At 38.6% G+C, this 13,045-nt stretch overlaps 3 protein-coding genes across 5 annotated transcripts in view; 1 reads left to right on the forward strand and 2 right to left on the reverse strand.

Annotated features, from left to right (window-relative positions):
- Positions 1 to 3,009, reverse strand: part of usp13 (ubiquitin specific peptidase 13) — a 33,185-nt gene extending 30,176 nt beyond the window's left edge. For all 3 annotated transcript variants that reach the window (XM_083940613.1, XM_083940612.1, XM_083940611.1), the window contains exons 1-2: positions 2,859 to 3,009; positions 193 to 318 (exon numbers count right to left, since the gene is read on the reverse strand). In XM_083940613.1, the coding sequence (XP_083796739.1) occupies positions 193 to 318; positions 2,859 to 2,969 (237 nt within the window). In that variant the 5' untranslated portion in view covers positions 2,970 to 3,009. The remainder of the gene's footprint in view (positions 1 to 192; positions 319 to 2,858) is intronic.
- A 1,387-nt stretch (positions 3,010 to 4,396) lies between these two features.
- On the reverse strand, positions 4,397 to 9,036 carry ndufb5 (NADH:ubiquinone oxidoreductase subunit B5). Its single transcript, XM_083911047.1, has 6 exons — positions 8,906 to 9,036; positions 8,080 to 8,162; positions 7,122 to 7,188; positions 6,933 to 6,994; positions 5,861 to 5,967; positions 4,397 to 4,615 (listed from the first exon to the last, which is right to left on the reverse strand). The coding sequence occupies exons 1-6, from the start codon at positions 9,021 to 9,023 to the stop codon at positions 4,495 to 4,497; spliced, it is 558 nt and encodes a 185-aa protein (XP_083767173.1). The 5' UTR covers positions 9,024 to 9,036; the 3' UTR covers positions 4,397 to 4,494.
- A 912-nt stretch (positions 9,037 to 9,948) lies between these two features.
- mrpl47 (mitochondrial ribosomal protein L47) lies at positions 9,949 to 13,015 on the forward strand (the record flags this gene model as incomplete). Its single annotated transcript, XM_083911292.1, has 7 exons — positions 9,949 to 10,082; positions 11,034 to 11,182; positions 11,274 to 11,334; positions 11,423 to 11,519; positions 11,622 to 11,752; positions 12,304 to 12,399; positions 12,541 to 13,015. 7 exons carry the CDS (start codon positions 9,949 to 9,951, stop codon positions 12,650 to 12,652), a joined length of 780 nt encoding a protein of 259 aa, XP_083767418.1. The 3' UTR covers positions 12,653 to 13,015.
- Positions 13,016 to 13,045: the final 30 nt, after the last annotated feature.

A 13,045-nucleotide genomic window follows, 5' to 3' on the forward strand; every position in this document is an offset into this window, starting at 1 on the left:
ATTTGTTCATGTTTTAACCCGAGCCACATCATAAACAATGATAGCAATCACATCACATCCATACAGGTTTAATACTGGATCACAACGTGGTATTGGCCGATACACAAGTCCAGGTATTGGAATCGGTATGGGGAGGGGAAGAATGGTATTGGAGCATCTCTACGAAAAATACGGAGCAGGTGTAAAACGTACCTCTTTGACATGTCGTTTCAGGTGCATGTAAACACTCTGTCCCGTTTTGCGATAATGTCTCTCCACATGTTCTCGTCCGAAGCCCAGGAATGTGTTCATACACACATACAGGCCTCCCTCTGACTCCTGCAGACCAAAACAAACAGTAACAGTGAATAGCTGCACAATGCGAAAAACCATCAACACAACAGCACATTTAACACATCGAGAACAAAAGTGTGAAGAAAATCTAGAATTAGAGTCCTCTGAAATTCATTTCAAAATAGTTGGAAAGCAATTTTGCACTGCTTATAGTCTGTCTTACATATCCTCACACAAGTTTTCTTTCTTATAATGCCTGTCCCAATCTGACACACAGAGGAAAAGCATTAGTTCATCTCATTAAAAGTATTTCACAGTGACAATAGGATGAGAATAGTCACTCAAGTAAAAGTGAATGCATGTTGTGACAAAAACTATTGCACATAAAAGCTAAATTTTCATTGTGATGTACTGGACTTTGGCCACACTACCTGGCACTACTCACAAATATGTAAAGTAAAGTAAATGTGTCAATAATTCTGCAAGCACCTTTTCAAGAAGCCTTTATTGCTCAAACAGTCTTTCTTGTATTTTGTCAAACAGCCAAACATCTGTTCCAGCACTCTTGCACGTTAGTAAGTTGTTTTAAGTAAGGAATATGCTCATCCGGTTACATACAGCTGCATAAAAAAATTATTGAATAGACAAAGAAGTAGCTTTTTTGCTTTTGGGGCGCTGAGGACCTGCAGGTTAAAACACAGTAACCTTATTCCTCATAAAACTGCTGGTGAGTGGCTGTGGACTGAGGCTCACACAAAGAGTTAAGATAAGATAAAGTAAGGGTTATTGGTTCCATAACGGGGAAATTCACTTGTTACAGCAGCTCGAGAGTCAAAAAAGCAAGCGACTGACTGACCAAGTGATAATTAAAATGCAACAAGACAAAAATACAAATAAAATAGCTATATAAAACACCGTTCACTTGTTCCGATATGTACATGATTGGAAATTGCCGAGACTTATTGCACCAATAGTTGTGCAAATAATATAAATATATATGCACAAGTTACAAGCGGACATCACATCTTGGGTTGACTGTCTGTATCTGACACGTGTTACAGGATACAAATGTTTGGTGTGATAATTTTGTCTGTAAACGAGTATTGGGTCACATTTAAAGTGCTTTAAAATACAGGATACAGTATGATCCTTCAGGAGTTTTAATTTCTCCTGACAGGAACAACCCCCTGCACTTTCACATGAGGACTGTCCTGAGACAAAATACATCAAGAATACCCCTTCACACACAAACTAACCTAGATCTGCAATCAGTGTGGTCTTAATAAACCCTATGATAAAACCTTTAAGTGGCCCAGAGTGACATATGAGCTTCAACAGTCCAAGGATAAAAATAAACCAGTCCTCGGGCTAACATGATAAACTCTAGACAGCTGAGTCACCTTTAAAAACGCTTTCAGTCCTGAAAGGAGTTTTTTGTGTTAAGAGCCCAAAACGCAGACTTCCTACTTGTCACAAGTTTTTACAAATAAGGGTGAGGTTAAACCTGCATCAAAACTGTAGATTCTGACATTTGAAAGTGTTAAAAAAAAATGTATGTTTTGCCCTTTTATCAAGCACAGAATAAACACAGAATGACTAAACGAATGAAAACGTGCCTCAAATAAAGACGTAGAATTGTGACAAAAACATACTATTAAAGACCCCTTTATACTTACTAGTGAATATAAAAACCTGCTTTAAGACAGTTTACCAGTATCACAATACTAACAGGGAAAGCGTGTTTTTTTGATTAGTCATTGTAACGTTTTTTGAACTCAACCTCACAGCACTGTTTCAGGCTATCAAAGACTTAACAGCAAATTTAAGATTGAAAACTATCACTATAAATTCACTGTAGTGAGCAAGTGATGATAGAAATTGGGGCTGCACAAATAATCTGTTTTAGCCTCATCACAACATCAACTTGCATGAGAAGAGTATCAGTAGAACTTGTAACTAATGTCACTTTTTTCTCCTTTTCTATATATTAAAAAAAACAATTCGTTGTATTTTAACAGTATAACAGTGAAAGCAGCAGAAAGGCAGAAATGAGTACACTTTTCTGTTTATCCCAGTAATAGTTATCATACCGTATCGTTATTGTATTATCGCGATATTCAATGTTATCGCATATCTGAGTAGCCTTAAAAACCTCCAGCACAATTTTAGACACATTATAATGTAAGAACACTAAAAATGTGCCTGTAAACACAGCAGTTACATAATTTCAGGTCTGTTAAGGTGTTTTTTTTTAATGAATTCAAATCCAAAGGCAGGTGTGTTAGTGTGTATTTATTGGCTGAAGCAGTAACCTGGCCTGAACTGCACCGTCTACCTCTCCCTGCACAAAGGGGAAACACCTCCATGCCTCCTTCACTTGAAATGTAAACAACATTGAATTATTTATTTTCTCTCACTTTTACGGGTAAGAAGGTGACCATGAAGACACACACACACACAAACACGTTACAGCAGGATTCACGTGTGTTGTTGAACCAAGAGAAATGTCAGTCAGTGTCACCTCCCACCTCCCTAAAAACAAGCCGCTCATGTCTCTCGGTATGTCCGTGTGTGTGGACACTCACTGGGTTGTCGAAGGAAAAGGCGCACTCGCTCTTGAAAACCCTGTCTCCGGTTCTGGGCACTCTGATGGTGGGCATGTACGGGACCAGCAGCTCTCCGAGGTCTGCAGCCATCTTCGCATTCCTGCTTCTCGCACCACAGTGCTGCTGGAGCCACCGGAGCAGCGCTGTCAGAGGAGAGGATGCTATTTTTAAAGCACTCCGTCTCTACATTCCTCCGAGCAGGCAGGGGGATGTGACGCTGACAAACATAAAAATAAAATGACAAGCGGGGTGGAGGCGGGTTGCTACACACAGGCAGGCAAAGCTGCAGGCATGAAGGCTAATGTTGTTCTTTTGGGTGATTCATTTTTTTTTTTTTTTGTATTTTTGCAGAAAAATGCTTTTGACCTGCGCAGAAATGACATTGCTACTGTTGTGACGCTTTCTGCACGGGGGATGATTTACCAGAAGGGCCCCTCCCACCTCTGAGGATGATTCATAATAAAGACGCCCACACTTACTCCAGCACGCCCCCCCCCCCCCCCCCCCCCGACCCTCCAGGAACCAGGAAAAACAGGAATAAAGGGTGCATTTGATGTTTAATAGCTGCTGCCTGCAACAGAAGACTCAACCTGTGTTCACCTGCAGTGCCTTTTGTTGTTAAAATGGTAAACATTTTAATAGAGGCCTAATTTTTTCTCAGTAGCATCTTGCTTTTATAGCAAATAAATAAATGGTGGAAGTCACATTAAAAAAGAGACACAACAAAAGGTTAATGTTGTGCATCTTATAATTAAAGGACCCTTTGTCCATCACACAATCATCTTGTCTGCAGAGCTCTGCCACCATGTGGACGCTCTTGTTAATTGCAAAAAACAATCAAATGAACATGTGACTTGCCAAAATTGTAGTGTGTCCTCCCTGACAGACCAATGTGTTGCCTGCCAACCATGCAGATAAGAGGGAACAGATTTTGAGGCAAGTGGGCGACATGACAGTCTGGTATTACAAGGCTACATGTCAATTTGTACTCCCATCAAACTTGTACACAGTACATACTGTAATTTAACAGTTACATAGGAATAATAATAAGAAGAATTGCTTTATTTGTCCGACAATGGGGAATTTCAATAAACACAGATGTAATGTATCTGTAGGCTGAAGCTGAATGTACAGTATAAGTTTGCAATGGCACTACATAAACGCAGTTAATCAATTTGCAGCCCTTATCCCTGCTTAGGCTCTTAAATGTGTGGTAAAAAAAAAACAATCAGATTCAGGATTAAAAAAGTGATAATAGGACTGTTCCCATAATCATATGTATGCATTTAAAAGCACAATGGACCGCATCCATGATCCGTTCCTGGTTATCCTTTGCCGGATGGTGGAGCTAGAGATTATCCCTGCACACTGGGTGAGAGGCAGGGCACTCGCATTCACTGCTAAGGGGTGAATGAGGCAGGCAGTGAATCTCTAATTCACCTAGTCTGTGTATTGTTAGTTGTTAGTTAGTATACAGTTGCAGCATGAAGCCAATAAAGACACCGGAGGACAAAATATCAGAGTCCATATAGATACTTTATTTACGCACAAAGGGAAGAAATGTACAAACAGTGAGATTGATCGGCATGATGTACTGATGGCAGACACATCTGGATTAAGTGTCAGGGTTGTCCTTTGGGCTGTAGTCAATTAGCTCCTTGTTGGGGGTCTCCACGTGGAACCAGGGACCGTCTCCCTTCTGCCTCATCTGTCGACGCACCTCCAGCTGTGTCAGTCTGTTGACATTAAAAACGGGCAGTGAATTAATCAACTTGTGCTTCATAAATGGAAAACAAGAGCGAGTTGCGAATCCCAGAATAGAGCTACAGTAAAACATCATTCACTACCTTTCATTACCCACATCTTTCTTCAGAAAAATCAAAGCCTCCTTTTTGCTTGTACACTGAATCTCATTAACATCCTTGTGTGATTAAACTGGACTTGCAAAAAAAATGCTGCAGCAGAGGTTGGAAAATGCCCCCCAGCGGTCCAACTTTGGCAGCAACATAAAGAGACACAGATAGTGCCACAGTTCGCATCTGTGATATACATGAGGTGTGCTTGATAAGAAACATTCCCTTTTAAGTCATACATTTATAATAAGATTAGAGTTTAAAAAATTGCATTGAAAAATATTTAACACAGGAATAATAGAATCACAGCTTAATGACTGAACAAATGGCTATGACAGCCCCTCTAACTGTCACAAGTTTGCTGACAAATAACAATTCTTTCAATATGAAACCTGTTGAAACCTGACAAAACTGTCACACTGGTCCCTGGATGCTTCAGTGCAACTGTACACTTGTTACAATGATATTCATTCAGAGGACAATGGCACAAATGTTAGCTGATTAAATCTAATACATAAATAATAATAATAATAATAATAATAATAATAATAATAATAATAATAAAAAATTAATTCAATGGTGTCAAAAGAAATATTTATAGTTATAGTATTTAATAGTTATTGGACTGATCTATAAACAATGCATTCATAATTATAGCAATGACGCCACTGACTATGCTACGTGAAGTAGCAAACTTCTTGCAGTTGTGTGAAAATGTTGCACTATATGCAACACTAGTAAACGGTTTTGTTTAATACGAGGAAACAAGATTTTTTTTTTTCCTTGATGCTAAAACCTATGTAATACCAACGTTTTTTACGCAGTCACATGCACCAACATGCACACGCAGCCGGACCGGCTATCAAACAAAAAACAGAGAAACTCAGATCACAACACACACAGAGGGAGAGTGACTCCATTCTCTGCTCTTGACGCCATTACTCCACTATATCTTTACATAGCAAATATTTGTTTTGGGGTATATTTATGCTCTGAATGTTGAGTACAGCTCTTTTAAGGACAGGTAGAAATGTCTCTAAGCCCCTGTTTCACACTGTTCTCTGGTCTTCACACATGACAGGAGAAGTTACAACAGCTACAACATATCACACTGGTACTAAAGATCACCTCATGTCTGTCTTTTCTTTCTCTATTTGTATTGCAGCCATCATCTTTTCATAGTCCTTCGCTGGGGAACTATAGAGGGTACGTGTAATCCACCTGGTGATGGGGTGCTGCAATGACAGGGAAAAAGACACACAAGATATTTTAATCACTGCAATTGTGAACCCATGAGCAAGGCACCGAAACCTCAACAACACAAAAATCATCAAGTGAATACTGAGATTGGGAAAGTGGCTCTTAAATACTATGCTCCTCATAAGTGAAACAGTCTGCAGAAGCTTGTAAAATAAGACAAGATTATCCTTTTTGATCAATTAAATCCCTTCTGTCTAACAGTGTGAATGCATGCTTTTGACTTTGAACTGTTGTTGTCCCTCATGATGATGTCTTTGGTCTGCTATGTTGATGTAAACTTTGGTGTGTTTTTATTTTTATATATGCACTGTAATACAGTGCTGTTAAAGAGACCTTGATCTCAATGGCCTTATCTGTTTAAATGATTAATAAATCAAGTAATCAAATACTTGGGCCGTCTGTCCGCGTACGTGTGTGTCCGTGTGTTTTTGTAATGTGTGAAATAACGAAAGAGAAAAAAGCACTGAATTTCCATCAAGGGAGTAATAAAAAGGTATCCTTTGTATTTCATCTTAATAAACAATTACTGATTTTTCAGCCAAATTGAAAATAGATCCGTTTTTTAATGAATTACTTAATCAATTAGTTGAACACTGTGACTATATTAGATTTTTATCCTTTCATATTTCCCTAAAATGTTACCACATTAAGCAGGACAACTGTAATTAGGGTCCTCTCTGAAATATCCATCAATACAGAACTATGCACTTCTTAATCTGTGGTCTGATTATTGCAGAACGCTCATGAAGGCAAACACGGCTGCTTTAAAAGTCAGCACTGGAGCAAAGGCTTCATTATGGCAAGGGTGATAATGGTATGCCTGTAATGGGATGCCCAATCCCAAACTGAATGCATGCTTGAGCCCATCCTTCCCTAATCCAGGGTTCAGATCAGTGACAAAAAAAGCCTAATGATATAAAATGGTGCAGTAGCTACGTACCTTGTGGTACTCCCAGTGCTCAGGTTCGTAGCCCTCAGGGGTTTCAGCCAGCTCAGCTTCCCCTTCACAACACAATCACACTCAAATTCAATCCAAAGTAACTTGTAACTTCTTTTAATTTATTCATCAAATCACATCCTGACCAAATATTATTGACTGATAAAAAACTGAAGAAATATCCTTACTTACCGACAAAGACATTCACACATGTGACAATGATGGCCATAGGAATGCCGGTCAGCAGGATGTAAAAATTCTGAGAGAGAAAAAAAAGACAAGCACAAATGAAATACTGTTATTCTGCATGAGGGGTAATGAAGACTAACCAAGCAGACATGTTAGGATTAACTGTTACTTTGATGCAAAAGTAGTTGACATTTCATGCATGGCTTTAATTTCCTTGCATTTGACTTCTATTTCACAGAAACTACAAGCACAGGAGTAATTGTTAGACTTGAAATTCTGTCCACTTTGGGTTTGATGCCGGCATGGCTCACTACTAGCTCCACGTTATGTTAATAATATCAGTGTGGAAGATTATTCTATTGCTAAACTGAATGAGAGTCCTGGATCAGTGCATCTTCATTTGTGACATAAACACAACATGAGCATGCTCCCGAATAAGGGTGATAATGGCAGGTTATTTATTAGGTGGATTCAAAAAGTACATTCCAACAGTTCAGAGCTGTGATGCAAATACGTTCAAGAATACAATTTTGAAGACTGCTGGGGGACTGAACTTGAGAACATTACATTACAGGTGTTTAATATCCTTGTCAAAACTGTAAAAGAGTGAGCACGTGCAGCAGGGCTCCCCTGAAGTGGTAGTATCTTGATTAAGTATCTTAGCTGTCACATCCCGATCCAAACCGGAAACCCAGTTTGTTCAGGTCCTTTGACCAAAGGGCTCTTCTGACCCTAACCATTCAAGGTCAATGTCTAAACTTAACTAACTTCGTACACATGAGGAATAACGAATTGTGTTGCCTGTATAGACCGGGCAGCCACATAAGGCTGTTTATAAAGACTGACTGCTGACGGTATCAAGCTTATTATCTACCAAATGCAGCTCCCAAATTTGGGCTTGGACAACCCCTTAATTTGTCCTGATCACAGGAAATTAATGAGATCGTGTTACAGTACTCACCAATAATTTCAGAAATCTCTTGTCATAGAAGCTACTGGGTTTGATGACAAACATTTGCTTTCCATGACCCCAACGAACAGCCACTGCAAAACAAGACAGGGTAAATGTTGTGACTTATTACCAAATATTTCACAATTAAAAAGTGGGACTGAGATCTTGATATAAGACTAGACAGACTGGGATTTTGGTTGTTGTGAAAAGGGCGTGAACTGATCAGGCTGTAGTATCTGAGTTCACTGAACAATCAGGGCCTCAGTATATTATAGTACTGAAGGATTCCTCAAATGTGTCTTCCTTTCAATAAATCAGGGGTGGGCAATGTAGACAAAATTGCTATTATGATCATTATCACAGCTTAATCTTGATATCAATGGTTTGTAGGCTATACTGTTGTCGTGTCTACAAACAACTGTGTATAGATGTTATTATACTGTATATAGAAATTATTATTACTTTAATTATTATAGATACTCTGACTTGTTGTTGCTCATGGGGGAATTGTTGGGTATCTGTAAATCATAAATAAGTCATAGAGTGTGTCTAGACCTACTCTATATGTTTGACAACGTCTATTATGATTTGGCTCCATCAGTCAAATTTAATACGTTTTTTTGTCCCAGTTTAAACATGTTATTAGCTGACAAGTAAGAGTTAGCAGCTAGCTAACCAGTAACTATTTGAGTACTAACTAATTTGTACTTGTTGACAGCAGGACAAACGTTGCTAATGCTAGCAGGCTAACAAGCCGCGGCGCAAGGTCATAAGCGGGGACGGACACCTTTAGGGTCAAACGTCTCACTCTTTAAACGGCCAGGGTGTCTCTTACCTTTGTCTGCCCGCGGTAGAGCTCGAGTGAGTAAACTTGCAGCATTATTTCCAGATTTCAGAGGACTCAGTCTGGCTGCAAAGGCAGCGGCAGACCTGAGAACACTCATCCCCACCATCTCTACTGAGGGAAGGCGGTCCAACAACACGAACGCTGATTGGTTGATGAAGAGTGAAGCGGAAACCGCCATCTTTATTAAGGGCAAAAGCTTTAATTGTATTCATTACAAAGTAAAAGAAACTAATTTCAAAATTCTTCACATAATGTATCCTGTTAACTCCCTAATTTCAAAATGTATGCCTGTGGCAAGCTCTTGTGTTTTTGTGGGCATGCTGATATAACTTTAAACCATCTGTTTTTACTAATGCAATGTCACAATGCAACTTTGGTCGGACTTTGTGTCCTTTGTGTGTCGTGTTTTTATATATTCCCCATGTCAACATATCATACTACTTTTACCTATAATATTTTATTATGCATTATAGTATTTAGTTATTTTTTTCATTTTATTTGGTAAATATTTTATTCAGAAGCAAAAAATATCAGCCTCCAAACCCTTTCCCCTTTTTTTAATTTAATTCAATTTACTTTATAAATCTCTAGCCTTAGTCAAAAACAAAAATAAGAATACAAGATTTTTAGATATATATTTTAATATACGTCTATATAATCTATGTCTTGACATGACAATGTTTATTTTTAATTTCTTTATTTAATATGAGATCCTTGCTGTATTTATTTTTACTATTCCTTGTTTTTTGAATGTGAAAAAGCACATGTGTTATGGTATATGTTAAGTAAGTGTATAAATAAATGTGAAATAAATAAATAAATCAAAGTGTCAAACACTCATAAATAAGTATTTGACACTTTCTGTATAATTTAATATTTATATCTGTTGTTCCAGTTTTTAATATAATCATTGTGTAAATACCGTACACAAACGTTATGAAACATTTATATATTAAAACAGTTAAAACAAAAATAATTAACGTTAACGTAGAAATGCATCATGGGTGATGTGGGAGGGATTACGAAACAAGATGGCGGCGTCCTCATCGGCAGGACGCGTTTTGACTCTTTGCAAGCACTTTCAAAGTGCTTTTAGGATTTCATCAGCGATAAATACTCAGCGCTGTTCTGCTCCTTTCACCAAATACCAGCCTCACCTGTGCAGGTAAGACGCTGTAGCAGTGTGTGCGACATGACACATATAAACGATAAAAGTCTACGTGTTCACAGATAACATTGACTCTGCTCCTCAGTGACGGTGTGTGTGAATTCTGTAAAGCAGTCATTATCTATTAACATACAATACATAACAGCCCCAATACATTAAGGCGGGCAGCTTATGCTTTCACATGTATGATGCCAGCTGCAGGCCTATGTAGAAACAATACATTGACATTGGATTCATGTTTGAGTCTGACTGTGAATATATCAATTTAATGTTTTAACTATTTCGTTTTCAGCTACAAGGTGATCTTCATTATGTTATCAATACATTTAGGTGTAGAAGGTTGTATTTAATGTAATTATATGCAGAAAATCCTCACAGTCTACAACTAGAGCCCTAATCTGACAAAATATCTAGAATATGTCAAGGTGGAGCAATTGAAGCTGCTTTATGTATTTTATATTGTACCAAAGATTGCAGCAACAAATCCATTTTTTCAGTTCTGTTAATAAATCAAATAAATCATTATACACAGTGAAGCATGCATTGGAATGATTTATTATGACAGCCCCAGAAACGGCTGTCAAATAGAGAAAATATATAAAAATAAGTAAAAGTAAACAAATATATTTTAAGTATAAAGTAAAATATTTTACTGCAAGAAACAATGAAACAGAAATTAAACAGTAAAACAATTAAACAGAATTCATACAAATTGAAACAGTGTAACCGGTCCATATGACATACTGTATGTAATGAGTGCCTGATGGCTGGATTTGTTTTATTGTTTAGGATTTTCTTAGAACAAGTGCCTCTCTGCTTCTCGCCGATGTCTTGTTCAAATTGAAACGAAGAGCTACAATCTTTGGGAAATGGCACAGAAATTGTAATTTAGGGTCGATTCGCCTAGCGCTTTTTGAAGTGTCATGTGAATTTATTTTGCACCACCAGGGAAAAGTCTCCACTTGCTGCCCTGTCTTGGTACACTCCCACCAGCTCTGTGGGTCAGTGTCGAGCCCTGCACACAACCATCAGCAGGAGAGGACTGGAAGAGTTCTTCGATTTTCCCGAGAACTGGGGAGAGCCCACCGTGAAGTCAGGTAAAACACTTCAGCATATTCGTAACCAGAGAGCTCATGCCTCTGCCTGTAGCTCTTTATAATACAAAATGGCTTATACGTAACTTTGTAGGTGCGCCATGGACTGCCAAACAACTGAGAACAAAGAGCAATGAAGATTTACACAAACTCTGGTAAGCACTGTTGAGATCACACTGCTGCTTCATTGTGTATGAACTCACAGACTTCTCAGCTGTGTGTAACGCTCCCGTTCTTTCGCAGGTATGTGCTGTTGAAAGAAAAGAACCTGCTGCTAACGCTTGAGCAGGAAGCAAGAAGGCAAAGGGTTCCGATGCCGAGTCCAGAAAGATTAAGGAAGGTTGGTATGATGCTCAAGTGACATCTCCACCATTAGTGTAGAAATAGGGAATTGCTTTCGCTCAATTTTTGGCCCTGGCTAAGATCCGTTTTCTCTTCCCAGGTTGAGCGGTCGATGATCAGACTGGAGACGGTGGTGAAGGAGAGAGAGACCGCACTGCGACTGCTGCAGACAGGACAGGAGAAAGCCAGACCAGGAGCTTGGAGGAGAAACGCATTTGGATACACCTACTGGTGAGGGCACATTCTCTGTATGTATTGTCACACATATTCCTATAACACTTACACAGCTTGGGACACTGGTTCGAGCTCCTACGTGTCAACTGGGCGATACAATTACAGGCTGTAAACAAACCCACTGCCCTATCACCATAGCAAAGCAGTCCAATACACCAGACACGGGCCGCAACCTCTGAAATTAGCAAACAATAAAGATTCATGATCAAAACATATAATAAAAGCTATTATTGGCAGCTGTTAAAATAAACAACGGTTTGCTATTGTATTTATAGTAACAATTTAGATGTGATGAGTCTGGACATTTTTAGTTAAGGTACCTTGAAAGTGTTTGAATTCTAATCTAAGCTCTGCAAATGTTTTACGGTGAAGTAAATGTATTCAACACGTTCTAAGATACACACTGATCCTAACTATTTAAACCTGGTCCCGATTTCAACAGAATTTCTGAAGTGCGGGAAAAGCTGATTTAGACTTCCTGCAGGTGGTCTGTGTCACCTGACTGCAGTAGTGGCATCACTCATGTGCACTTGTTTTCTTTCCCTCAGGTATCGATTCAAAGAATACGCCATTCCTTGGTACATGAATAAAAGATATAAGCGAAAGAGGTTCTTCACACCCAATTTTGTCCAGCCACATATAAGGTAAGATGTGGCACACACACAATGTTGTGCATTTGGTGTAAACAAACATTGAGATGTAAAAGAGGTGTGTTATGTTCTTCAAATGTCCTGTTCTTAGAAAAACTGTTGATATCTTTTTGTTTTGGCATATCTGTTTTGCAGGCTGCGCATAGAGAAGCATCTTCGAGAGAAGGCCAGGAAATCCAACATAGAGAAGAAAACTCAGGCCAATCTCAAGGCAAAGTTTCCTCAAATGAAAGTTTCCGCATCATGAAATTCCAAGCGCGCGTTTTACAATTAAGGAGTTTTTGACAGCTGAGTCTGACATCTGTCCAGACATAAGACCTTCTCCGCATTTATTTGCCGAGTTCATGCATATGCTCTGTCTGAATCGGCTCATGTCAGATAACTGATGGCGGTCTGAAAGTGTTCTCTTATCTCCTATGTAAAGTATAAATGTGTATTTTCCAACTGTTATTTGATCCCATAAGATAAATTAAGCCACATCATCCTGAACTGTTTTGGTCACTTCTCATACCTTAAATTAAAACACATGTATGTAGTTTTCCTAGTCCATGAGATGTGTATTTAAGGTTTGGAGATTTGTTCATCTGATACTGTTATTAAAATGTAAACCTACTGCATTTCATCAACCACATCGGTCTTA

This window comes from Echiichthys vipera, assembly GCF_963691815.1.
Source record: "Echiichthys vipera genome assembly, chromosome: 3".
In the NCBI taxonomy this organism is placed as follows: domain Eukaryota; kingdom Metazoa; phylum Chordata; class Actinopteri; order Perciformes; family Trachinidae; genus Echiichthys; species Echiichthys vipera.

Excerpts from the sequence above, each read along its gene's own strand:
- ndufb5 (XM_083911047.1), bottom strand. The coding sequence starts at position 9,023 with ATGGTGGGGATGAGTGTTCTCAGGTCTGCCGCTGCCTTTGCAGCCAGA. Across the intron at positions 8,163-8,905 it reads TCTACCGCGGGCAGACAAAG|TGGCTGTTCGTTGGGGTCAT; the intron begins GTAAGAGACACC and ends CTTGTTTTGCAG. Across the intron at positions 7,189-8,079 it reads AGAGATTTCTGAAATTATTG|AATTTTTACATCCTGCTGAC; the intron begins GTGAGTACTGTA and ends TTTCTCTCTCAG.